Source organism: Anguilla rostrata, chromosome 11 (genome assembly GCF_018555375.3).
Source record: "Anguilla rostrata isolate EN2019 chromosome 11, ASM1855537v3, whole genome shotgun sequence".
NCBI lineage: Eukaryota > Metazoa > Chordata > Actinopteri > Anguilliformes > Anguillidae > Anguilla > Anguilla rostrata.
Genome location: NC_057943.1, coordinates 6,388,975 through 6,416,048, shown reverse-complemented (window position 1 = coordinate 6,416,048; position 27,074 = coordinate 6,388,975). Strand labels below are relative to the sequence as shown.

Below are 27,074 nucleotides of genomic sequence, written 5' to 3'. Positions count from 1 at the left end.
GGCACCTTTTTTGTTATTGTTAACAGAAGGAATTATCTCTTATTTTTTCTGTCTCTCTCTCTTCCTCTCTCTCTCTCACACACACACACACACACACATGCACACACAGTTTCTGTCTCTACTGAAGCAGCGAGACGCTCTCTGACAGGACGCAGCAGCTGATCACAGCAATCTGTGCCCCTCCGGCTGCCTGCGGCGAACGCGCGCCTCATCATTACTGTCCTCTCGTTAGCGCACGCGTTAGCCGCACGCTTCCCGTTCCTGCGCGCGTGCGCTCGAGTGTGGAGGAGAACTATCTTCGCCCGCTAACCGGAGCTGGAGAGCAACGGTGCCAGTGAAGTAGTCGCGGCCAGACGGCTGGAGACGGGCCCTCGGGGTGCCTGGCTGTCCTTTCAAAGCGCCTCTGCCGGATTAGAAGAATCTTTCATTTTTCCGAAATAATATGCAAACCGTCTCGGTTACCAAAGCCAGGGCAGAAGTTATGAGAAGCCGTAATCGCAGACGCACGGAGGACTGCTTCTCGAAGAACCTTGATTTTATTTTTTCCCATCTTCTTCTTCTTTTCTTCCTCTTCTTCTTCGCCTCCTCCTTCTTCTTCTTCTGCTTCTCCTCCTCTTTCTTCTTCTTCTTCTTCTTTGAATTAATAAATCTAGGGGAAATTCATGTCTGGAGGGAATGGAAGAGAGAAACGGAAGGAAGAGAAGGGTTTTTTTTTTTTTTTTTTTTTGGAATGCTTTCATCTTTTTTTTTTTTTCCCGGAAACAAAGCAGGGGAGGGACGGAGGCGTTATCGGAGGCAGCAGTTGCTTTTTAGGCGACTGGCCCGGGGAAATGGGTCGCTGAACCTTCCCGAGCGCCCGCGAGCTTGTTGCAGGCGAGCTAGTCCGCCCTGGCCCTGCCTGCCTGTCTGCCTGCCTGCCTGTCGTCGGGGGAACAGGCCAAGGGGAAAGCCTTCTTTGAAGAGGCCCGGTTAAATTAGGCACAGTTCCGCGCGTTACATATTTAAGCCCCAATTCAAATATGTCCCCCCCCCCCCCCCGGGAAAAAATTAATATCTACACCCGCCATTTGAACCGTAGCGACGTTCATTAGAGAGACGAGAGCCTCGGTGCCCCAGGACCCCTTCAGTCACACTCGGCCCGCTCCTTGTCTGTTTTCTGACAAGTTTTTAAAAATGTTTTTTTTTTTGAAGTTCAGCCCCCCCCCCACCCCCACCCCCTCATTGCAGCTGCTCACGTATTCTGCTGCTCTCCAGTTACTCAAAGATGGGTCTTTCTCTCTTCTCTGTTCTCTCTCTCTCTCTCTCTCTCTCCTCTCCCTTCTCTCTCTCTCTCTCAAATTCAAAATGCTTTATTGGCATGAAATACATTCGGAAATATTGGCAAAGCCTTCATACAGTATAGAAATGCAGAAATGTATTAGAACATGAATATAAATTGAACTGAACAATTGATATATGTAACTGTAGTGACAACAAAAACAAGCACTATGACGATGATAATAATAGTAATAATAATAACAATACCAAAATAAGAAAATATTTTATTATCGTTATTATGATTATTATTATTATCAATAGTAATAATAATAATAATAATAATAATAATAATAATAATAATAATAATAAAATGAATGAATTAATAAATTGGTAGTCAACCTTGTCTCTCTCTCACTCTCATCTGTCTTGTCTCCCTCTCTGTCTTCTCTCTCTTTCTCTTTCCCCCCCCACCCCCCCCGGCTCAGCACTCAGGATTCAGAGAAGAGAGAGAGAGAGAGAGGAGAGAGAGAGAGCGAGAGAGAGAGAGAGAGAGACAAAGTGCCCGTGGGGAGCGTTCTGTCCCCCGATCCTCCCCAGGCTAGCGCTGGCTTATCAATGCTCCGCAGTGCTGTTAGCGGTTAGGGGAAATGGCGGGTGCGAACCCCCCCCCCCCCCCCAACCGCTAACCTTGGAGGAACAATCGGCCAATCGGTGGGGCCGGCCGTGGGTCAGATGGACGTTGGAGAGTTCATTTTGCAGTCTGCAGGGTTGAGATGAGCTATTGCCTTTTGTCTCCAGTTTCTGAAACCTCAGACTAGGAATGGGGACGGAAAATCCCTCCTATTCTAGAGGTAGGGGGGGACGGGGGGAGATCGCATGTTAAGATGACATTGTACTCTCTCAGCGAAAAAGGCACGAAAATGTTTGTCACTGGGATGGTACCCTATAAGTACATAAAATTCTACCCCTAGTCGTGGGTTTAATAATTCATTTGGACCATTTTGGCTTGTAAAAGGTACTCTCTAGTACCAAAAGAACATTATTGCACTTTTCAGGGTACATTTGGGAATTGTGTTCCTCAAAAAAACTAAAACACATCTCCACTGTACCTTTATTTCTGAGACCCATGGTCATGCCTTAGACCTGATGAAGTTCCGCGCGCCCCCCACCCGGTCAGACAGTGAGGTGGAGCTGAACCATGGAACCTATAAATCCAGAGCATTCTGCCCCCGATCCAAAATAAATTTCACCAATTTTTATTTTATTTTTTTCTTGTAAAGAGGTGAAAAGGTTGGTGAGAGCTGTGTGGCGGTGGTTTGTTTGAGAGATGGCGGTCGTGACGGAGGACCGCGAGCGCGGCGTAGCGCACGCAGTTTATCTGAAGACGGGCCGCGGAGGTTTATGTAATATTAACCGCACGGTCCCACCGCTCGTGATGAAAGCCGGGCTCTTAGTCGCCTTAGAGTGTCGAGCCTGAGTGTCTAATCTGAGAATAATTACAGTAATGGCGCCCCCCCCACCCCCCTCCCTCGCCCCCCCGCCAGGCAGCCGGCGTTCTGATCCTCAGCTCACAGGGAGTCTGTTTTATCCTCGTCCCTCTAGCCTGACAGCACTGCCTGGCCCCTGCTGCACTACGTTTAAGACAAAAGCTAAAGCTAAACATTAGCATGAGAATTTTAAATGTATAAATTTTTTTTTTTTTTTAACATCTTGTCTTTTCTTTCTTTTTGAATCTTATCTTTATTTGGCCATTCTGGTCGACTGAGAACTCAGTTTTCATTTGCGGTGATGAATTCAATTAGTGACTTTTTTTTTTTACCTGAATAATTTTGGGTCGGTGTTCCCTCCCGACGGCCTCGTCCGTCGAACGGCCCTGTTTAACGGGGAGACGTTGTGCGTTTGTATCCGTGCCAGAGCGATCGGGGGGGAAAGCCTTCGTGATGGAAAAAAAAAAAAGTCTCTTTTGGATCGTTCCGGGTTTTCTCTTCGCTCGGCGCCTGACCCACTTCCCGCCTCACCCCGGCAACAAGGGGGGGGGGGGGACGCAGCCCTCCCGAGGAACCCCCCGCGTGGTATCCGCACCGCTTAACGAGGTTTGGCCCGAGCCGCCAGAATAAGAGGCGGCTGCCGGAGCCCCTGATGCTCATATTTCACATCTGTCTCTGCGCGGGGGCTCGGCTGCCTGAATTATTAAGCAGCCCGCTCGCTTCTGTGTGTATGTGTGTGTCTGTGTGCGTGTGTGCGTGTGCGTGTGTGTGTGTGTGTGTGTGTGTGTGTGTGTGTGTGTGTGTGTGTGTGTGTGTGTGTGTGTGTGTGTGTGTGTGTGTGTGTGTGTCTGTGTGTGGTGTGTGTGTGTGGTGTGTGCTGTGTGTGTGTGTGTGTGTGTGGGTGTGTGTGTGTGTTGTGTGTGTGCTGTGTGCGGTGTGTGTGTGTGTGTGTGTGTGTTGTGTGTGTGTGTGTGTGTGTGTGTGTGTGTGTGTCGTGTGTGTGTGGTCGTGTGTGTGCGTGTGGTGTGTGTTGTTGTGTGTGTTGTGTGTGTTGTGTGTGTGTGTGCGTGTGTGTGTAAGCGTGTGCGTGTGTGTGTGTTTATCTTCCTCTCCCTCTCCCCTCTGAGAGGAGAGCTTGGCGCGGGCTCTTCCCCTCTGTTAGATGTAAATGGCTGCATTTAAACTGGAGGGTGGGCGGCGGCGCATCGATTAATCACCCTGTTTACACCGGGAACACTTCTCTTTACCCCAGTGTGTCTTACCCAGCGTGCACTGGGGCACTGATCTATGAATACATGCATGCCTGGATCACATTATCCTTAGATGCGTGCAGCATAATGGCAGACAGGTAAGGGGGATGGGGGGTGGGGTGGGGTTTGGAGTAATGCAGCTCAGATATGAAAATAGGCTCTTTTTAAGGGGGGGGGGTGTGTTGGGGGGTGGGGTGGGGTTTGGAGTAATGCACTGAGATGTACAGCTCAGATATGAAAATAGGCTCTTTTTAAGGGGGGGGTGTGTGATGGGGGGGGTTTGGAGTAATGCACTGAGATGTACAGCTCAGATATGAAAATAGGCTCTTTTTAAGGGGGGGGTGTGTTGGGGGGTGGGATGGGGTTTGGAGTAATGCACTGAGATGTACAGCTCAGATATGAAAATAGGCTCTTTTTTGGGTGGGTGAGGGGGGGGGTGAGCTTGCTAGCTAGCTTTTTATTGAAGAGGGTCAGAATCCCCTACCTGACATTCAGGAAAAATTTACCCAAAAACATTTAAAAATAGCTGTCTGCAGGCGATAATACTAACATTCCGAACGTGATATGTGTGCTGCTCTGATTCGCGAGATAACTCTCTGAGGAACTAGATAAATTGCCCTTGATGATGGAGGTGCGAAAATCTTTCGTTTAATTTTAAAAATAATATGTATGCGATATGGCCATTCAGACTCTCTGATTACTTGTTTATTGCAAAGCCGTCTATGATGTCAGAGATGTATGGTCAAGTGCTTGATGGGAATTTTATAACAGTGTCAGGTCAGTTTTGCTGAGCACGGCAGAGTTCTTTTTTTTTAGTTTTTTTTTTTTTTATACCAGGTATGTGTTTTTTCACGAAAAAAAGCACATCGGTCTATATTTTTGTTACATTGCAACCACAATAAGCACGATTAATTCAAGTAACGACAGAACTACGGTGAATTCTTCCTTGGACAACCTGCTCCCATCTGCCCCAACTAATTACTAATCACCCCTCCTCCTCCCAAGACCACACCTGCCTCTGCTCCCCCCCCCCCCTTGCCACCTGGTCCCTCCCCTCCCCCCCACAACCCCCCCCCCCCCTCATCCTAACGGGCCTGTCTATCTGCCCTGCCCCGAGCAGACCTTCTCACCCCCAGCCCCTGCCTGAGGAAGACCTGCGAGTTCGGGGCGGAGTGCGTGGTGAAGGACGGGGAGGCGGCGTGCGAGTGCCCGGACGCGTGCCCGCCCGGCCAGGACCCCGTGTGCGGCACCGACGGGCACACCTACGGCAGCCGGTGCGAGATGAGGACCCTGGGCTGTGCCCTGCAGAGGGAGATTCAGGTCAAACACAGAGGCCCCTGTGGTGAGTGCCAGGCCCTTCTGTGGTGTTTAGGCGTAAATTTCACCTGTTATGGCTGTCTATAAACATAAGACAGCGAGTACCCCATATGGGGCGACATAGCTCAGGAGGTAAGTGCGGTTGTCTGGCAGTCGGAGGGTTGCCGGTTCGATCCCCGCCCTGGGCGTGTCGAAGTGTCCCTGAGCAGTGTGTGTGCGTGCGTGTGTGTGCGCGTGTGTGTGTGTGTGTGCGTGTGCATGTGAGCGTGTGCGTGTGCGCGCGCGAGTGTGTGTGTGTGTGTGTGTGTGTGTGTGTGCGTGTGTGTGTGTATGTGAGTGTGTGCGAGCGTGCGTTCATGCGTGTGGTCGGAATTTAATTTGCTTCCCCCGAGGGGAAGGGGAAGGAGAGAGAGAGAGAGAGAGGGAAAAAAAATGGCAGATCATAAAAAGCGGTTATCTTTATAGCTCAGGTGCTGTCTTACGGTGATATGAGGGAGACACTTTTTATTATTATTATTATTATTATTATTATTATTATTATTATTTTTTATAATGTTTGAATGGCGGGTGACCTTGGCTGGCTGGCTGGGACCGGCACAGGGAGGGGGAGAACGGAGCTGGAGGGAGTATCACCTGCTCTGAAAGGCAATTCATATTTATTTATATAAATGGAGACGGGGGTAGATGGGGAAGGGGGGGGGGGAGGTAATTTAAGAGAGAGCGCTCTCCATGATGCTAGCGACTGCGCTTAGCGAGGAATGTAGGTCACAGAACAGACCGAGCGAGCATCGCAGACAAGGCGGGGAATGCGCAAAATTGAAGCGGATGAATCGGACGGAGAGAAACAGACAGAAAAGAGAGGGAGAGCAGAGTAAACAATCAGAACTGCGTTAGTCATAAACTTCTAGCGTAGGTGCGGAGGGGGAAAAAAAGAACACAATCTGATCAAACGCGGATGTCGCGTTAGCCGTTAGCTTCCCCCGGAACGCGGCGTCTCTCCCACGCGTGTGCGTGCGCGCGTCGTGTGTCCCAACACGGGCGGGTCTCCGCTTCCTGTTCCCGAAACGTGGGGGAGGAAGCTCCCGCTCCCGGCCGGGGAGGGCTGGACAGAGAGCGCTATCTCGGGCGAGCGATTACCCGGCGTGGGCAGGACGCTCGCCGTCGCCGTGGGAGATAAAGAGGCGCGTTTATCCGGACGGGATGGCGCTGATGGAGGGAGGATGCTCGCCGCGGTCCGGTTGTGATTTATAACTCCTACCGCTCGCCTTGGATTCGTCACGACATTCCACCCACCCCGCCCCACCACGCCTCGCCGTGGATTTGTCACAACGTTCCCCGCCCTCCCCGCCCTGCCCCGCCCCCCGTCGCGGGTTCCAGCTGGCACTTTTAATAAGACGCCATTTCCCTCCGGGGAGCCGGGAGCCCAGATTCCCCGCGAGCGTGTGAACAGGGGGGGGCGTTTATTAACGCGTAATAAACAGGCTAATACCGCGAGCGGGAGATTTACGCGCGGGGGAGCGTCTCCATTAGCAGTAAATCCGCCGCCCTTATCGCCCCGCGTCTTAATTGAATATGATGGCGGCGGCGGCGGCGGCGGCGGCGGCTCCGATGCTGAGCTGGGCTGGAGGGGCCGTTGTCGCTGGAAGCACACGCTCGCTTCTGGCAGGCATTGAATTTTTTATTTTATTTCTTTATTTATTTATTTTTTTTAATGGTTCCTCCACCTCTGTAAATTAGCATGCTCCAATATTTGCCGGGAGATTAATGGGGCCTGGTTACTAAAAAAAAAGGCAGTTGATCGAGCGGTTGGAGGAGCCCGAACGGATCGTAAACGGGGCTGTGGACGGACCGGCGAAACGGTCGGTGACGTGCGCCGTCTGCGTGAATGGCCCTTATGAGGGCGTATCGATTTTGGCTAGCCCTCTGTCGGTTGGTCGGGCGAATAGACCGTTGCTGCGTGTTAGCGAAAGGCTAGTATTCCGGCGAGGGATCGTTGTTATGCCCCGAAAAAATAATGAAGCCATTGGGACATAATGTGAAGGACTGCAGTTTAACCATTTGTGGTGTGACATCACAGATGTTTGATTAGAATGTCCTGAGCATTCTGATGCTGATGTCACAATCACTGCTGGTGACTGAAAGCAGTGGAGTTCTAGAACACTGACTCAGTATTTTGAAAATACAGTCCAAAAAAAAACCTACCATCAAAAGGGTTTTAACGGTGCCCTCTGCCCTCTCCACCCCCCCCCCCCCACACCCCCCATAGCGGAGCCCTGCCGGAACTGCTCGTTCGGGGCGATCTGCGACGGGCAGACGGGGCGCTGCGTGTGCCCCACGGAGTGCGTGCCCTCCCACCAGCCCGTGTGCGGCACCGACGGCAGCACCTACAGCAACGAGTGCGAGCTGCACGTGCGGGCGTGCACCACACAGCAGGACCTGAGAGTGGCAGCGCAGGGAGAGTGCAGTGAGTAACACACACACATACATACACATGCACACACACACACACATCACACAGCACAACACACACACACATCCACATGCACACACACACACCAAACACGATCACACAAGACCACACAGCACACATCACACACACACACACACACAACACTACACCAGAGCACACACACGACACACACACGCTACATACCCCACACACAAACAACCCACACAAACACTACACACCACACCATATACTCACCGCCCACCCCATACACCACACCAATAAAACGCTGCAGAGGCACACACATCACGATACATGACTAATGCACATACACGCTACACACCACATCTGTATACTGTCAGGGCATTACAGTTCCGTACTCCTCACTTATGTACTTGTATCATTATCTTTTATGTTGTAGCTTGTCATGCCTCCCAGTTTGACTTAGCGTAGCACAGGTCAGAGTAATGTTTACTGTGTGACGTGGACTTAATGTGTTCATGGCTATGAATAACTGTTACAAACTGAGCACTTGTATCTTATCGGGCCTACGCTTAGTAGTTGCTCCAATGACCTTCGGTATGCACTTATTGTACGTGGCTTTGGATAAAGCTGGTCAAAAATGGGTGAAGCTGGTAGAGTAAGCTTGAGGCCAAACTGGTGGAGTAGCTGACTACAGGCTGGTCAGCTGGTTAAAGGCTGGTCCATCAGCTAGAAGTGTTGAAAAAACGCATCTGAAACCAACCACGACCAGCTTGGGCTGGTTTAAGCTGGAATCTTCAGCGGGGAGGGGGGGGAATTTCGTGCGGGCGTTGACCGCGCCTCGACCCGCTCTCTCTTGCAGAGCTGTGCGGGGGCGCGGTGTGCTCCTGGGGGTCCCGCTGCGTCCGGGGCGGGTGCGAGTGCCCGCAGTGCCCGGGCGAGCCCTCCTCGCCCGTCTGTGGCAGCGACGGCATCACCTACGACAGCGCCTGCGAGCTCCGCGCCACGTCCTGCGTCCTGGGGCAGAGGATCGAGGTGGCCCGCGCCGGCGGCTGCGACGAAGGTACGGCGATGTCATCTTAATTATTCGTAGGGGGGGGGGGGGAGTGTGGTGTAACGGGGAAGGAACTTCTCTTGCGTCCTAAAGGTCACAGGTTTTCGATTCCCGGGTAAGGACGCTGCCGTTGTACCCTTGAGTGAGGTGCTTAACCTGCACTGCTTCAGTATATATCCAGCTGTATAAATGGATGTAATGTAAATGCTGTGTAAAAAGTTGTGTAAGTTTGCTCTGGATAAGAGCGTCTGCTAAATCCCTGTAATGTAATGTAATGTAATGTAAAGTGTTGCCGCTGTTACTTTGGGTTTGTCTCTTGTTTCATTGTGCTGCGTCTCTCCGCGTGCGTGGTGCGGTGCGACATCTCCCCCCGCCGCACTCTGAAGTTACAAGGACACGCTTCCTTCTCCCTCGGGTCGTTTAGAGAACTGTGCGCTCCTGTTTTGTTTGTAGCCCCCTTTCTCTGTAAACGACTCTCCGGAGCGCGCTGCGAAAAAAGCCAGAAAGGGGGAAAAAAAAGCTCTCTCTCTTAATTACGTGCGATGTGTCATCCGAGGTGTCGCGGGCTCCCAGATTACACGTCTCTCGCTCGCTTTTTAATTAGCCGGCGTAAACACTCTCTCTGAGGGCCTAATGCGAATATGACGGGGAATTTCCACCGCGAAACGCCACTGTCATTATCGCGCGTTCGCAAAAGCGATCGTAGCTGCCCTTCGCCGAACTTAATTACAGCGACAAGCCCGGCGAGATGATTTCACCTGTCTGTGGGAGGAAGTGATCAGGCTCGGCATCGGGGAATTAGAACAGCCCCAATAGTCTGGTCGTGGTCAATATAATAATAATAATAATAATAATAATAATAATAGTATTGACTTTAGACCTAAAACTCAAGATTTTTTTTCCATTTTCAAATCAGTGAATGGTGAGTGAATGGTGTGGGTGCCCTGCGATAGATTTGCGGCCTGTCCAGGGTGCATTTCTGCCACTCGCCCAATGCACGCTGGGATAGGCTCCAGCACCCCCCCCCCCCGCGACCCTGCCCAGAATAAGCGGGTATAGATGATTAATACAGGGAAAATAAAAAAATAAAATCATAACATGTATACAAGATGTTTAAACAATGCTTTCTTGTCCCCTTCTGTGTCACACTTTCTGAAATATCTCACGTTTCGGGCTTAGTCTCCGCGCCAGAAGCGGCTCCTGGCTCTGGCCCCAGCACCGCCCCCCTGGCGCGGCGCGTGATTTGGCAGGTGCCTCTTTTTATTTGCGCTTCAGGAGGGTGGAAGCTGGAGTCCGTTTCAGTGCGGCGGGTTTCAGTTTGATTGCCTTTTTAAGAAGTCATCCTTCTTTTAAAAATATAGTTACGGGAGTATATATAATAATCGTGTGTCATTTGCGGTCAGTATAATGAACAGGGGGGGCCCTTAACATTGTAAAGTGGCTGTACCTGCCCGTATACATATCATGAGCACGTATTTACATGGAAATGATGACAGACACTAAAAATTTTTTTGATGAACTCAATTTGTGGAAATAAAACCGCAATCGGCACCGTTGATGCCGAACTGCCTTTTTGTGGCTCTGGATCTGCGCGGTGTTAATTATGCTACACACGAGGAAATCGTTAAAGGATGCTAGCTGCCCCTTTATGCTGTACCGCTGCTCTCCTAAACTGCATCAGTTCTGTGCTGTCGGTGAGACAGCAAGCTCGTAGCTTACCGCGTGTGTGTGTGTGTGTGTGTGTGTGTGTGACTCATTAGGGTATTGCTGCATTTGAAATAATACAGAGAACTGAAATAGCATTGCCGCTCACTGCTGTTTAACCTTCTACAGTAAACTACGTCCGTGCAGGGGAATCGTAGCAAATTACCCGAGCAAATTGGGTTCTGTTCCATAGTGGACGGTCTAACAACCGCTTTAGCTACACGTGTTACTGAATGTATTCGGTCGTACTTTTAATCATCTAATTTTTCTGTGTCCCACGTCTTCGTGTAGTTTTATTTCCCGCTCCCCCTCTCTCTCCTTCCGCGTCTCCTGATGATACTCTGCATCTCACGACTCCGGGGAATGGGGGTGGGGGGGCAGGGAGGGGGGGGGGTGTGAGGCGGGGTGGTGGGGTGCGGCGGGTGTCAGTTCGAAACCGCTCCTCTGGGGCCGGAGAAACGATTCCCACAATGCACCTGGCTCGCGCTGCTTCAGCAGTGACGAGGCTAATCTGCAGGAGGCAGGCTGGCCTCGTCCGTGCGGGGGAAGGGCGTTCGAGCATTGTGAACGGAAGCTGAAGGACGTGGACGTGATTCTGAAAGAGTGTTTCTGCTGGGAATTCTTTTTTTTTTATTTTATTTTTTTTACTGTCATCCTTGTCTGTGGAGGGCTTTTCCAGAAGCTTCTCTCCAGCGTTCATCACAAAGGAAATGCAAAGCGCGAAAACAGAGGGAGCCGGCTGGGCGTGAGCTCTTCAGAAACCTACGCTCTCGCAAGAAACAGGTTCCAAAAGGCTCTTCCGCGTGTCCGTGGGGGAACCCTGTCTCTTTCAAGGGCTCTTTGTTAGGCAAAACGGTTCGACGTGAGAGCTTTCAAACTTTTTTTATACCCGCCATGCGTGGAGGGTTCCAGAAAGAACCTTAATATGGTTCCCCTGTGGAGACGATTCGAAGAACCCTTTTCTTCTGAGAGTGTGCGTCGCCGCGATACACACTCGTTCAGTTTCGGCTCACCTGAAACGCGGCTTTAATTTTGGGATTACGGGCTGAGGATTTTGGATTTTACCTCCAAGAAATAAGCACCTGTCAGAAGTGATGTCAAAGAATGTGTCTCCTGTCGTGTGAATCCCGGTTCTGTCGCCTGAGTTGTACACAAGATATAATCTGTCCCTTTCCCCCCCCTCGTTCGATCAAAGGCTTTGGTCTTTTTTGGCGCAAAAGAAAAAAAAAAAAGAAAAAAAACACGCTTGCCACAGCTCCTTCGTCACAGTGTCCCTTTGGAGCAGCCAGGGACCCGGGAAGATGGAATTGGCTGAGCACAACCGAAATAACTGTATTATTAAAAAGGGATTCCTCTAAACAGATAAAGCTTTTTCTAGTTGTGTCGTTGTGACACATTCTTGTTTTTTTTCTTTTTTTAAAAAAAAGTTGAACTACAGGTCTATGCAATGCATCCCTCCGAGCAGGCGGTTGAGTAATACATTGGCGTTTATTAATTTATTTATGCGAGATCTAAAATCCATATTCATTGCTCACGCGGAGAAACAGCCAAACCCCCCCCCCCCTTTTTCTTTTATTTAGTGGTAATGAAAAATGACATGGTTCCGTCCGGTGGCCATACGGGGAAATTTATCACCTGTTTAATTTCACACTTGGCTAGGCCTGGGCTCAGCTTCTTTTGTAGACACTGACAAAGCATCAGGTGAGGGGGCCGTGCATCACCCGGAGCTGAGACCTCTTTAATTGAATACCCGTTTAGTAAATAGGATTTCTCCCCGTATAAATATCAATATGGAACGCTCCGGTAATGCAGTGCGTACATCACATCAACAGGCCGGCGGTGCCGGGGAGGGGGTGGGGGGGGGGTATCGGGTGGAGGGGTGGGGGGCAGCTGAGGGGAGAGATGTGGGAAGGGTTCGAATTGGAATCTGGAAGGCTGGGGCCATCCATCACGGTTTCATGCCTCCCAGACAAACCTGTTTTTTTTTTTGTTTTTTTGTTTTTTTGTTTTTTTTTCTGCACGCATCTTCTCCACGATGCTCAGTCCCATCTGGTGTTTGCGTGGTTTATCTGGGCTGTCTGGCCCCTTGGACGCATTGTTCAAACTGTACACATAAAATGGGCAATGCAAAATAAGTTGGGTGGGGGTGGGGGGGGGGTTGTATGTACTGTAAAGGAACCGTGGGAGTGTTGGTGTCTGTGCGATGCAGATGAATTCCGTGGCTTCGCACAGGCGGCCATGTTTGCCTCCGTGCCACGGGGGTGACAGAGAAGGGTCGCTCTGCTCTCTCTTTGGGGTGCGTCACAGATCGCGAAATTCTCCGTCCGAAGGTCGTTACTTTCTTTCCTTCATCCTCCTCGATTTGTCTTAATTCCTTTCTTATTTTCCCTTCGCTGTCACCGTCATCTTTCTTTTCGAAGTGCGAGGCTTGGCAGTTGGCACGCGCTATTTTTAGCTCCCCGTCGCTGTCGGTTATTTCAAAAGTGGTTTCAGACTTTGGCGCTCAAAGCACTTTCCATTTTTTACAAAAAAAAAAAACATGCTGTTAGTGCACAGTAACTACAAATTGGAAATCTGTGAAATGCCGGAGAGAAAAAAAATAATAAACCAGAAATATCCGGAATAAATAAGGAAGTGGAGAAAGTTTGTGTCCCTAATGCACCCAGGCAAGGTGTAAGACTGTGAAGATGGATCATCCCTTCTTCCTCACCTGAGTATTTTGGAACATAACGACCCTGAGACGCTGATGTAAGCATTCTGGTCAGTGTGTAATTTAATAATGACTCTGAGGTGTAGCCTTGAAATGGGAAGAAATTTAAAGGATTTAAAAATCGTTTCTGAGAGTGGCTGGAGGGCGCTTCATCCACCGGGTGAAAATAACAGCACACCTGAATAAAGGTCAGGGGTCAGGGGTCAGGGGTTAGGGTTAGGGGTGTGCCGTTTCCTACGTCTGACCGGATTTCCATCGGTAATAATGAGAAACGGTCCGCGTGCTTTTCCCCGCGCGTCCGGAGCGAGAACCGGGAGGAGCGGCCGCTGGAAGGGGCGGATGGAGACGTTGTTCGCGGGATTCCCTAATCGGAAGGCTCAGCCGTGACGTGCGGGGGCGGCGGCTTCAAAGCAGGGGAACGAATTGGGATCCCCCCTCGAGACATCATTTGCGTTAGTTCGGTTTTTACGCCTCGTTTTGAGTTGTTTGGCGTAAGGATGCAGACCTGTTGCGTTCCTGTCGAGTACAAGCGAGCTCAGGTGGCCAGCAAGCCCAAAAAACGATTGGTGGCCTTTGGGTGGTATTAAGCTGCGTGGCTGTGTCCGTCAGAAGAGCTCCATCAGAGGATGCGGTCTGAATCTCGGGTGTTTTTTTTTCCAGGGCATATCGCCTTTCAACCTTGGATGAAAGTGGACACATTCTGAAATCTTTGTGCCATCAAAGAGGCTTCATTTTTAACAAAAAATGTAGGGCCCAAATTGGGGTTGGGTATGTTGAGTATGTCAGAAATGCGCAACTGTCTGCAGCCACGGGCGGGTTCACACGTGAGCCCCGCTGCCGATTCGAGAGAGTGTAGGCGAGCGCGGTTCCCCTCCGCAACAAGTGGTGCAGCCAGCTGCTTCTTTTCACACCGCAGACTACAGGTAAACTCGCATAGAGTGGAGTCAGAGGAGGACCTTTCATATGCAGCTTTAACATGCTGTCTGTAGGCCCCCGATCGGCCAGCAGGGGGGGGGGGGCTAGATAGAGATGAAACGCATACCCTAACCGACTGAACCTTCCCTCACCCAGGGCGATGCAGTCTCCAACTGCGCATCGCCCTGTGGAGCTACCGGCCCCAGTCGGCGCTGGTGCGGTCCGGATTCGATCCGAGACCGCGAGGCTCAAGCCTGCACCAGCGGGGTGCCTTAACAAAACAGAATGAACTCCCCCCCCCCCCCAGCAGCCACCAAGATTTCATTTTTATTTCTATTTCATTTTTTATACTTTTTTTTTTTTCCACCCCTCCTCCCTGTTTGGAATGCCGTAGGGCACGAGCTCTCCTCAGAAACTCGGGCTGCCAGCTGCTGCTGCTACTGCCGCTGCTTTTCACACCAGAGTGCACAAGTTGAGCTCCCGCAGACTCTGAGTCTGAAGAGCTCGCTCCGTGTGTGTGTGGGTGTGTGCGGCTCGATAAAGCCGTGAGCTCTGTGAACAGCACCCCATCGGTCACCGATGAACGATGAGACACGGGCATCCCTGCCGACTGAGCCCCTCCCTCCCTGGGGCGAGTCCACAGCCAGTAATACGCCTGTACCGAGGGGCTGCCTGCCGCAGGGAGCACCGGAACCTTCCGGGAAAACACACTGAAACGGTGCCTCAATAGCACCACCCAGCAGCCCCCAAATTGAGCACCTTATAAAAAGGAGAGAGATTACTTACTTGTGTGCCTGACGGGAGTGTGTGGTGCCTGTTTCTCTGGGAGCTGCAGTGTCTTTTTGTTGGAGCTGTGATGCCTTTTTTTGGGAGCTGTGATGCCTTTTTGTTTGGGAGTTGTGGTACCTTTTTGTTAGAGCTGCAATGCCTTTTTTGGGAGGTGTGATGCCTTTTTTGGGAGCTGTGATGCCTTTTTTGGGAGGTGTGATGCCTTTTTTGGGAGGTGTGATGCCTTTTTTGGGAGGTGTGATGCCTTTTTTGGGAGGTGTGATGCCTTTTTTGGGAGCTGTGGTGCCTTTTTGTTGGAGCTGTGATGCCTTTTTTGGGAGCTGTGATGCCTTTTTGTTTGGGAGCTGTGGTGCCTTTTTGTTATAGCTGTGATGTCTTTTTTGGGAGCTGTGATGCCTTTTTGTTTGGGAGTTGTGGTACCTTTTGTTTAGCGTGAGTCCTGTTTTTGGGAGCTGTGATGCCTTTTTGTTTGGGAGTTGTGGTACCTTTTTGTTAGAGCTGTGATGCCTTTTTTGGGAGCTGTGATGCCTTTTTGTTTGGGAGCTGTGGTGCCTTTTTGTTTGGGAGTTGTGGTGCCTTTTTGTTGGAGCTGTGATGCCTTTTTTGGGAGCTTTGATGCCTTTTTTTGGGAGTTGTGATGCCTGTTTGTTGGAGCCGTGGTACCTGTTTGTTGGAGCTGTGATGCCTTTTTGTTTGGGAGTTGTGGTGCCTGTTTGTTGGAGCTGTGATGCCTTTTTGTTTGGGAGTTGTGGTGCCTTTTTTGTTGGAGCCGTGGTACCTGTTTGTTGGAGCCGCTGTTCGATGCACCCCCAGCGTTCTCTGTGTGGTGCTAATGGAATACCTGGCCGTCCAGCCCATTACTCACACTCAGCTTTATTGGCAGTCCTGTCGGCATTCAGCACTCAGCCCCAGGAGCAGTGAGCTGGTCAAGCTTAGCATGGCCACCCTGGGCTTAATCTACTAATGGAGGGGAGCTTGACTTTGGCACTCCAGGATAGCGTGCCCCCAGTGCGTTACTGACATGCTCATTTAGGCCAGTTATGTGGCTGCGTGACGTATGAATTACCATACGAATTTCTGCGACTCACAGACTCATCGCCTTAGAACAGGCAGCAGAAGAGAGAACCTGCACCCGCCCGCACCTCTCCCTCGCGCCTCCACCTCGCGCGTCCCCCTAAGTTGTGACCACCCCCCCCCCCCCAATTATGCTCTTTTTGGTACTATGATGTTTACGCAGGAGTCCTGTTCAGTGAGTTCTGGCTTCAAACCTGGGCGTGTGTCTTTAAACCAGAGACTTCCGTGAATCTGGTTGTAGTGTTCACTTCTTCGTAAATGCAATTTTTGTTATTATTGTTATTATTATTATTATTATTATTATTATCATCATCATTATGATTTTGTTGAATATCACCCTCTTGTTACATTGGCAGCAGCCGCACAGAGGGTGGTACAATTATTTAAAGTGCAGTGAGCAATTTCTGTATTGGGCAGTCCTGTGGGGACCCATATATTGCAAGATGTAGCGGCACACCATCCATCTTGGCTCTGCTCGTCATCCATCTTGGCTCTGCTCAAGGCTGTCTGGTTTTCATTTCCCTTAATTGCTTTGATGAGAGATTTCTGCCAGTTTTTTTTTTTTTCTTTTTTTGCAAGCACTTTTTTTTCGGCCAAAGCAAAGAAGGGTTGGAAAACTGGGAGTGTTTCCCTGCTGATTCCTCCACACAGCATCATGGGGGTAGACTACATTCTGACCTACTTGCATTCCTGAGGAGTTATTTGATCAGTTTGTCTTTATTTTTCTTCAAAAAAAATAATACATAAACACATGCATAATTTAAAAAAGAAAAACTGGACTCATTACTGCTGTATAAATATTGCATTCTTTTTTATTTAATGAAATTTTCAAAACCATAAACCATACAAAAACTATGCTGCGTGAAAACTAAATGTGTTAATATTCTTCTTTTAATTATCGAGACAAAATGTCCTTAACTGCTTCTTCCGAGTTTAAGCCTGGTGTGTTACCAATAGAGAGCCATTGGGTGAAACTTCGTCTGGCTTTTCAGTGATGATAATTGGGTGCCACAGTGTGGTATAATTAGGGATCGGGATAATTCCTCGTATCAGAAGATCAGTGTCCATGGGGCCACCCGTCACATCGATTTCCGCTAAAGAGGAAGCGGGCGCTTACATCTCCCGACGTTTTTGTGCTTTAATTGAAATGCCCCCCCTCCGGTGAGGGGTTTGAAGATGCTCTCATGTCAGCTGGTCGTTGCCATTCTCCTTGGTCGTTATCTCGTTCTCCCGGGCCGTGGACCCTGTGTAGTCGATGCCTGAGCGTGGGGAACGTTTCGGAAGACAGGCATTTGGAAATATTTTGATAAACATATGCCAAGAGTGTTCAAAAAGAAACCTCATTAGAACATATGGCAGACCCAAGTGTTTGCTGCCAGTTATATTTTTAATAACTCGTTAAACTTGTCAGTGGCTCAGTGTATATCTGTGTATGTCTTTTTTGCGTGACAAACTTTCTACCAGTGGGGTGTGTTCACAGACTGTGTGTGTGTGTCTGTTTCGCAGACTGTGTGTGTGTGTCTGTTTCACAGACAGTGTGTGTGTGTGCGCATGTGCATTGTGTGTGTCTGTTTCGCAGACAGTGTGTGTGTGTGTGTGTCTGTTTCGCAGACAGTGTGTGTGTGTGTGTGTCTGTTTCACAGACAGTGTGTGTGTGTGTGTGTGTTTGTGTGTGTGTGTGTGTGCGCGCGTGCATGTGCATTGTGTGTGTCTGTTTCACAGACAGTGTGTGTGTGTGTGTGCGCGCATGTGCATTGTGTGTGTCTGTTTCAGGGTCGTGGCTGTAAGTGTTTATGTATCCAGGTTTTTATGGTGCTTTTATGTGTGCTGGGTACTTATGCTGAGGCCTTGGATGCGCCTGTGTAAGCAGGGTGTGTTTTGGGTGCTGATATTCTGGGATCCCCTCTCCCCCCCTCTCTCTCTCCAGAGTGCGGTTCCGGGGGTTCTGGGTCCGGGGCGGAGGGCGGCTGCGAGCCGGACCGCTGCCGGACGTTCGGGGGGTCCTGGGACGAGGACGCGGAGGACGACCGCTGCGTGTGCGACTTCACCTGCCAGAGCGTCCCGCGGAGCCCGGTGAGACCGCCCCCCCCCCCCATCCCCACCGCCGCCCCCCCCCCTATCCCCCGCCACTCTCACTGTGACCTCACACCCCCCTCCCCGTCCCCCGCCATCCAGCGTAGGAGCGCGGGTCCAGCCGAATCTCACTGTGACCTCACACCCCTGCTCCCTCTCCCCCCGCCGTCCTGCGTTAGACCGTGGGTCCAGCCGAATCTCACTGTGACCTCACACCCCACTCCCCCCCCTCCCCCCCCAGGTCTGCGGCTCGGACGGGCGCACCTACAGCAGCGAGTGCGAGCTGAAGAAGACCAGGTGCGAGAGGCAGGATCACCTGCTGATCCAGAGCCAGGGGCCCTGCACAGGTGAGCGCTCTTCCCTGTGTGATCACAGTAATGCCTGCTCCTCGAACAGCAGCTCTTCTGCAAGCCCCATTGAGCCTGAGCTTGCTGTTAGGGAGGCTGTTATACTGGGAAACAAACCTGAGCACTTGCATAAAAATGCCTTCCTAAGTTTCTTTTCTCTAAATTCTAATGCAGTGTTCTAGAACACTGCTTTCAGTTAACAGAAGCGATTGTGACATCAGCATTAGAATGTTCAGTTCAGAACATTCTAATCACATATTTGTGATCTCACACCATACCAGGTTATGAGGGGCTTATTGGAGACAAACATTCTGTAGGTCAAACACAAGGACAGTAGACATTTTCCACAATCGGGCCATGGACTGCTGGACTGTCTTTACATCCTCTCATTGTCTAGCCAGAGATCTGCCCATATTTATCCCCTCGACACTGCCCCCCCTGCCCCCCCCCGCCTCCCCTCAGGAGCAGAAACAGCTCTCCTCCATGCACAATCAATCCCTCCGAAAAGATCCCATCAATGCCCCTCAATCCATCTTCATCCTGCCATTGGCAGATCAGATCAATGGGGACTTCTCATTGGCCCTTTTCCTTTTTTTACATGCAGCGAACCTGAATGTTCAGTTCAAGATTGATCCCGCGGTTTTTATGGGCACTTTCTCATTGATGGAGAACACATAAATGGCAGGCACACTCCCCAACGGTCGTGGGGGAAATGCACACACTAGCACACGCACACAATCTCACTGATGGAGTAAACAGTCTCGGCGCCTCCTGCTCTTCCCCCCAGTAGGTTTCACAAACGGCTCTTCTTCCTTTATTCACCGAGAGGGACAGTGTGAGAAAGCGCCCGGAGACAGGGAGAGGGGAGAGGACGTTCCGTTAAAAGCGTTTTTCTCCTAATGGCCTCGGCACAAAGAGGAGCCGCTGCTGAAAGTACGCGTTTAATGAACTGTGCGCGAAAAAAGAAAAAAAAACCTGTCTCCGGAGCTGCAGTGCATCGTGGGAGGAGACGTCGACTCCCCCGGCGTTTTTGGCTCCGGCTCGCGTCTCCGCCGTGAGTCACACGGGCGCCGGCGTCCGCCGCTTCGCAAAACTCCCGACTGACGACCGGCGCCTAAAGGCTGATCTGCTCTGCTCTCTGTACCCGAACCCTGAGCTCACTGGGCTCAGCCCCCCACCCTCGCCTCGCCTCGTAGACGGCTGCCCCGCCGCGCCGCGGCGCTAACTCTCCCCCTCGTTTCTCTACCTCCTCCCGCCGCCGCCGCGCGTTTCTGACAACGAACGTTTTTATTCTGCGCTCACGCCATAGCTGTCTTTAGCATGGCGAGACCTGGAGAAGGGAGATGCACTTACACACAAACACACACACACACAAACACAGACACACACTCACACACGCACACACACACACAAACACAGACACACACTCACACACGCACACAGACACACGTACTCAATCACGCACTGTTTGTGGCCACGGGTGTATACATACATCCATACACGTCTGCTAAATTAGACACACGTCCCTGTACACACTGAGAATAAAAGATTCGCTGTTGCAGTGTCAGCTGTCGCGAATCCAATTTAAACTGTACCGTTCCCTTTCAGGGAAGGTAAAAGCATCTCTTTTTATTTTTCTGTCCCAGGCGTTGACATTTTTTGTTGGGAATTCTAAATAGCGCCATTATCTCAGCGGCTAACAGCTGTTCCACAGACCTCCTCCCGAAGCCATTTCTTCTTTTGTGTCCCTCAGAATTTCCCGTCATACTCTTGTGTTGTTTACTTGTGTTCGCGATTCACCCCGATGCCAAACCCGATTCTCATAATCAGATTGAAACTGTACCATCTTTGTGTTTGTCCTTATCTGTCTCCTTTCCGTCCGATCCCCGCCCATTACCCTCCCGCCCCCCCCCCGCCCCCTCTCAAACAGCTTCGGCCACACCCCCACCTGGCCTGACCCAGGCCCTGCATTGCAGTCAGACGGTGTACGGTTGTTGCCGTGACAACCTAACCGCCGCCCTCGGAGTGGGCCTGGCAGGATGCCCCGGTGAGAACCCCCGACCAATCAGCCGGTCACAATGCACAGCGCACAAAGAGAGAGAGAGAGAGAGAGAGAGAGAAACACTGTACATATTTATTGATTTACTTCTGTCGCTGTCAATGCTGTTATTTGTATATATTGTTACATTTACCATTATTATTTTAATATTATTATTATTTTACATATTATATATGTATGCTTTGGCAATAAGTATGTCTGTATTTCATGCCAATAAAGCAACTTAAATTGAAATTGAATTGAAATTGAGAGAGAGGGAGGGAGAGAGAGAGAGAGAGAGAGAGAGAGAGAGAGAGATGAAAAAAATTGCCGTTGTGTCCAAACATAATTCAGCTGTTCGAGACGCGACGGTGTTATTATGATGCATTTGGACGAACGAAAACGTTTTTTTTTTTTTTTTTATTCGTCGCATTGTTTGCGGAGAGATCAGTGGGCTCGCCGCCAAAGTGAAAATAGCGGCGCTCGCGTCGCCACGTCTGTGTGAAATAACGGTCTTTCAGTCAGAGAGACCCGAGTCCCTTTTAAATACGGCTTCGCCGCCGGGAACGGGCGACGTTTCAGCACCGGTATTGTTTATCTAAATTGAGTTTCGGAAGTACCGCGCATTCGTCACAAACTTCGTCTCCAAGCCAGCTTTAACTCACTACGCACCGTGTTGAGAGATGTATTGACGTGTTAAAGCTAATAAATCTGCGTGAAGGATTATCTGACTGTTTCAGACACAAGCTTTTATCCTTAATTGAACTTTAATCTAGTGCATTTAGCCTAGTGATGTTTAAAAAAAAAAAAATCAAGTTACAAAAATAAAAATATACTGAAGCTATACAGTTACTAAGAGGAAGTATCTGTTGCCATCGTGCAACTAATGAAGCTTATGCTGTTCATACTCCGTTAGAGTCGCTATTGAGCTAGCATGCTTAATTGTTGGTTGGCACAATGGCTATGAATGGCAAAGAAGATAGAATCGGCTAACACAGCTAAGACGGAGAAAGATGGTAATGATTCAGGGACACCAGCCTGGACGGGGCCCAAAATAGCCTGAATTTATAGGGTGGAATATTATCGGTGTCATCAGTATATTTTTCTAAAGGGCTCTGTGTCATATCTTTTAATGGGACCCGGGATTCCTGGCAGGGTCCCTGGGTAACAACGATCTGCTTCAGATTTATTTCGCACATTTGTGATTTGCTTTCCCGTATGAACACACAGCTCACAGTCAAGCATGTAAATCACAAACCTGACCCTGCACGACGCTGCGGCCGTCTGGTTATTATGGGATGCGGTTGTCATAACAACCTCAGGCACGTGCCTGTGCAACCCTTGAGCTTAACCTGCATTGCTTCAGTTTATGTCCAACTTTGTAAATGGATCCAACGTGACGGGGACACTGTGCTGTAGGAGATGCCGTCTTTCGGATGAGACGTTAAACCGAGGTCCTGACTCTCTGTGGTCATTAAAGATCCCATGACACGTGTACTTATTAATGTACTGTAATGTAATGTACTGTGGGATATTATGGGATGCGGTTGCCATGGTAACCCCCGTCTCCCCCCCCCCAGGCACGTGCCTGTGCAACCCGTACGGCTCGTACGGGGCCGCGTGCGACCCCGCCAGCGGGCAGTGCTCCTGCAAGCCGGGCGTGGGCGGGCGGAAGTGCGACCGCTGCGAGCCGGGCTTCTGGAACTTCCGCGCCATCGTCACGGAGAACATGAGCGGCTGCACGCGTACGTTCGCACTCCCTCCCTCCTTTTCCTCCTTTTCCTCCCTCCTTTCTTCTGTCGCCTCATCCTGTCTTTTTTACACAGAGATGCCACCCTTAACTGTTTTTTGGTTTATGTGTTACAGTGTATATGTGTATATATGAAGATCTGTTCTGCATCTGCATAAATTCTCTGGGGAATTTTCTGTGCATCTAGCAAGATTCTGTGTTCTTTTTTCGAATATAGCAAGATTCTGTGTTCTTTTGTATATAGAAAGATCCTGTGTTCTTTTTTGTATATGGAATGATTCTATGTTCTTTTACATATGGCAAGATATAAATGGAAAGATCTCAAAACAGCATCTTTTACCTATGCTGTATTGATGCATCAGCAAAGCTGTATCCTATAGCTTTAGAAAGATCTAGAAAGTCTGTTCAGAAGATAACAGGATGTGCATGGCTGACTTGGTTTTTTCTCAGAATCTCTGCTCGTTGAACAGAGCCATCACACATCAGTACCAAGTAAAATGATCTAAATCAAATATAAAACCTCAAAGCCTCTTTTCACCCTATTTCTCTAAGGACCTCTGAATTAGTACATTTCTGCTGCCTTTCCCACAATCCCCTGGGGCTGTCTGGCCTGAAGTTGAACTCCTCCTGACCCCGGTTTTAGATGCTGGTGCCTCAATCACTGTAGGGCTACTTTCAGGGCAGCCTCTGATTGCTACTTCTTGGTGTGTGAGAGAGAGAGAGAGAGTGTGTGCGTGTGCGTGTGTGTGTGTGCGTATGCGTGTGCGTGTGTGTGTGTGTGTGTGCGTGTGTGTGCATGCATGTGTGTGTGTGTGTGTATGCATGGGCATGCTTGCGTGCGTGTGATTGCGTGTGCATGTGTGCATGAACATGAATATTTGTGTAACAGTGTGCCTTCATGCGCACGTGTGTGTGTGTGTGTGTGGGTGTGCGTGTGCGTGTGCTGTTAGCTTTTATGATTACTGTTTACGGTTAGCTGACAACAATGGGTAGGAAGAGCAATGCCATTACCGTGCGTGTTTTATCTTCAGCAGATTCAAGGACGCTGCAATAAATCAAGGAACTGCACATGACCCTGCACCAGCCAACATCTCACAATCCCCCTCTTTCTCAGTTCTCAGCTCAGTATGGTTCAGTTCAGCTCAGTTCAGCTCAGTCCAGCTCAGTTCAGTTGAGTTAGGCCTTATTGGCCGGGAAAACCAAGGCGGTGTTGTCAGATCAGTTATTTACAGCGTAAAGAGTGGCTACAACAAATAGCTGCGGTACACTGCAAATACACCCATAGGTCTCTCTGAGGTCGTTTGTGGAGGAGTTCTTTGTGCCCCCAAATCATGCTTAAAGGATGCTGTAGCTTTCTCTGTGATCTGTTGCCCTGTGACTATGCGATGCCCTTCCTGAAACTTTAAAGTTTGCCCGAAGCACTTCGGTTGGCCTTGTCAGACACTTTGAACGGACCGCTTGAAAAGCTTGCTTTACAAATAATTTATTATTAATATAATATGAAACGCAAACATGCCCTGTGTACACTTATATATTAGTATACTTAAGAAAAGTACAAAATGTAGCAACAGTATAGTACAGTTCTGCTATCCTTTGGACCCCTATCCTATTGCCTTATTTATCTCTCTCTCTCTCTCCCTCCCTCTCCCTCTCCTCCTCCCTCTCCCTCTCCCCCGCCCTTTCCCTCCTTTCCCTTTCCTCCTCTCCCTCCCTCCCCCTCTCCCCCCTCTCTTTCCCTCCTCCGCCTCTCCCCCTCTCCCCCCTCCCCCCTCCTCCCTCCCCCTCCTTTCCCTCCTTTCCCTCTCCTCCTCTCCCTATCCCTCCCCCCTCCCCCCTCTCCCCTCCCCTCCCCCCTCTCCCCTCCCCCTCCCCTCCTCCCCTCCCCTCTCCCCCTCTCCCTCCCTCTCCCCCCTCCCCCCTCTCCCCCTCCCCCTCCTCCCTCCTTCCTCTCCTCCTCTCCCTCCCCCCTCTCCTCCTCCCTCCCCCTCTCCCCCTCTCCCTCCCTCCCCTCCCCCTCTCCCCCTCTCCCCCCCCCCCTCTGGGCAGCGTGTAACTGTGACCCGGCGGGCTCGGTGCGGGACGACTGTGAGCAGATGTCGGGCCTGTGCTCCTGCAAAGCGGGGCTGAAGGGCATGAAGTGCAGCGTGTGCCCGGACGGCTCGGCGACGGGTGCCGCCGGCTGTGACAGAGGTACGGCGCCGCCGCCGCCGCCGACGCGCGCCACCTGCTCCGCCACCTGCCCCCCCCCTGACGGGCACGGCCCCTCGCCCGCCGTCGGGCACACGACCCTCCGTCAATCCCAGAATGCAGTTCAGAGCTGGGCTCATCGGAACATGACTAATGAAGAAGATGCCGCTTTGGATTCGGTTCCCGTTCGCATGAATGTGTTTCAAAAATGCAGTTCTTACTCAGAGAACGCTTTTATGCCAACGTGATGTCATATGTTTTAATATTTATCAAAACTGCAGTCAAAACACATCATGGATCATGTCCTGCATGCAGACCGGGATGCTACTTGGATTATGTCCATTTGTGTAACGTGTTTCAAACACAGTTGTTACTTAAGGGAATGCTTTCATGCCTGCGTGATGTTCTAGGTTTATTATTTATTAAAATGGGAGACATGACCCACTTGAAGACGGATAGATGCCCTTTAAACCTGGTTTTTACCCCCCTGTGCCCCCCAGGTCCTGAGGCGAAGGTGTCCTGCGAGGAGATGGAGTGCCAGTTCGGGGCGTCCTGTGTGGAGGCCAACGGGCACGCCCACTGCGAATGCCCCTCCCCCGACTGCGGAGAGGAGAACAAGACCAAGGTGGGCCCGCGGACTCCCCCCCCCCACCCCCCCACCCCTGTCAGTGCAGTGAATCCATTTCTGAAGTACTGAGGCCCCCGTAGGGTTATTTCCAGCCACTCAGCTGCCCGCCAGGATTTGACACATTTGCGTTGCCGGGAGCTCGAATTAAACCCCACGGCTTTGACGAGAAGACCGATGCGTGTTTTCGAACGAGCCCCCAGGAAAAGCGAGCGGGTTCGGGTTCGTGAAGTGCGGCTGGAGCCCCTGGGCCCTGCTGGGCCGCTCTACGAACGCGCGGAGCGACCGACGCTCGTGAGGCAGAACCGACCCGCCGCGTTTTTTTAGCGCGTTCGCTAACCGGCGCGAAGGGCAGTCGCGCGGTGGCGTGGACTGTGACCGACTGACGGGCTGTGTTTTTTTTTGGGGGGCAGGTGTGCGGCTCCGACGGGGTCACCTACGCGGACAGGTGTCAGCTGCTGACCATCGCCTGCCGCCAGGACAAGCTCATCAGCGTGAAGCACCAGGGACAGTGCACAGGTTAGTCCTGGGGGGTGGGGGGGGGGGGCGATTCTGGTCCTGGAGGGCCGGGTGTGTGTACGCGCGGGGCCGCAACGTGGGTCACGTGACTGGATCGGGGAGCTTTCCTGCTCCCGATTGGCCGGTGGGAGGGTTGTGTGGGTGATACCAGCTGAACGGTGAGGATCCGTGCCCATGGTCTGGCATAGCCAAAGTGTGGACTATATGGAGTGTGATTAGTGTTCCCTGTGTGAGCTAAACTGCGTTCTTGGCTAGAAATAGCTGTACAAAATAAGTATTGCATCTTATTGAACCTGTATTTAGTAGTTGTCGATGACCATGAAATGCACTTTTTGTACGTCACTTTGGATAAAAGCGTCTGCCAAATAAATGTAATGTAATGGAGAAACAGTTATTATGCACATCATCACATTTAGCAGATGCTCTTATCCACAGCAACTTACACAACGTTTGTTTTTTGTTTTTTAACAACGGCAGTGTCTTACCTAAGAATCAAGCCTGTGACCTTTAGGTTACAAGACCAGCTCCTTGCCCATTATACTACACTGCCGCCCGCTTTGAGAGAGTGGCTCCCAAAATGCACCTCAGTCAGGCGCGAAGGTAACAGGAAGGAAGTAGAACGTGAAATGCACCCGGTCTCCTTCGGTTCTGCGGTGCGTGATTCCTCCCGGTGTGCGCGCGTGATACTTCCTGTCTGTCGCTCACGCCGTGCTCTCCTCTGCGTGTGCGCGCGTGTCACGTGTCCCGACAGGCTCGCCGCGTGTGACGGGGAGCACGCAAAACGGTGACAGGTGTCTGCCCGTCACGCTCTCTCTACGCGGAACGCACGCGCGTCACCTGGAGAGAAATAAGCCACGGGGCCTTTATAGAGGGCGGAAATAGGGATGGGAAGAGCGTGGGGTGGGGGGTGAACATGTCTGAAAATGCCTGCCAGATGCTGTCCTGTGGGGAGAGAGATAGAGGGGGGAAGACAGAGAGAGAGAGAGAGAGAAAGAGAGAGAATACCGTCGCTTTTGCTCTGAGCACCATCTCAGAATCCCAAGGAATGGATGACATTTATCCGTTTGAATTCCCCCCCCCATCCACCCCCCCCCCTTCGTCCCTGGATTTGAAGCTTCAGTTAGGGATTCTCTATTTGCGACTATTCTCTCTCCTGTCATTTCATTCCTCAGCGTTCCGGAGTAGGGAAACACTCTGGTGCCGGAAACAATGCCGTTTGTGCAGCTCAAGACAAATCCATCTGCTGTGGTGTGTGTGAGTGAGTGGTAGATTTTTATTGTTTTGTCTCAAACCCCCTCGCCCCCCCACACACACCCCCCCCAAGCCTCTGTATAACGGTAGAGCAGGCTGGCGCGTGTCGCCCTGGTTCTGCTGGGACGTTTGCCGGGACACATCGCACCGGCCCGGTTACCAGCTGCTGGTTTTTTGGGTCCGGGGCCAGCGTCGAACTCGGCCTGCCTCCGTCGCGCTCGCCTGCCTCGCCTCGCCTCTCAGCGCTGAGAGATAAGGCCGCCCAGAGCGGCGTCGGAGAATAAAGCGATTCCCATCTC

At 51.0% G+C, this 27,074-nt stretch overlaps 1 protein-coding gene across 1 annotated transcript in view; it reads left to right on the top strand.

Moving 5' to 3' along the window:
* The window catches only part of LOC135235342 (agrin-like), a 334,070-nt gene that overhangs the window by 262,816 nt on the left and 44,180 nt on the right, over positions 1–27,074 (top strand). The window contains exons 10-19 of the mRNA XM_064300761.1: positions 5,115–5,336; positions 7,578–7,775; positions 8,602–8,802; positions 17,913–18,058; positions 18,300–18,405; positions 20,336–20,452; positions 22,024–22,188; positions 24,240–24,383; positions 24,881–25,005; positions 25,419–25,524. Coding sequence (XP_064156831.1) covers positions 5,115–5,336; positions 7,578–7,775; positions 8,602–8,802; positions 17,913–18,058; positions 18,300–18,405; positions 20,336–20,452; positions 22,024–22,188; positions 24,240–24,383; positions 24,881–25,005; positions 25,419–25,524 — 1,530 coding nt within the window. The remainder of the gene's footprint in view (positions 1–5,114; positions 5,337–7,577; positions 7,776–8,601; positions 8,803–17,912; positions 18,059–18,299; positions 18,406–20,335; positions 20,453–22,023; positions 22,189–24,239; positions 24,384–24,880; positions 25,006–25,418; positions 25,525–27,074) is intronic.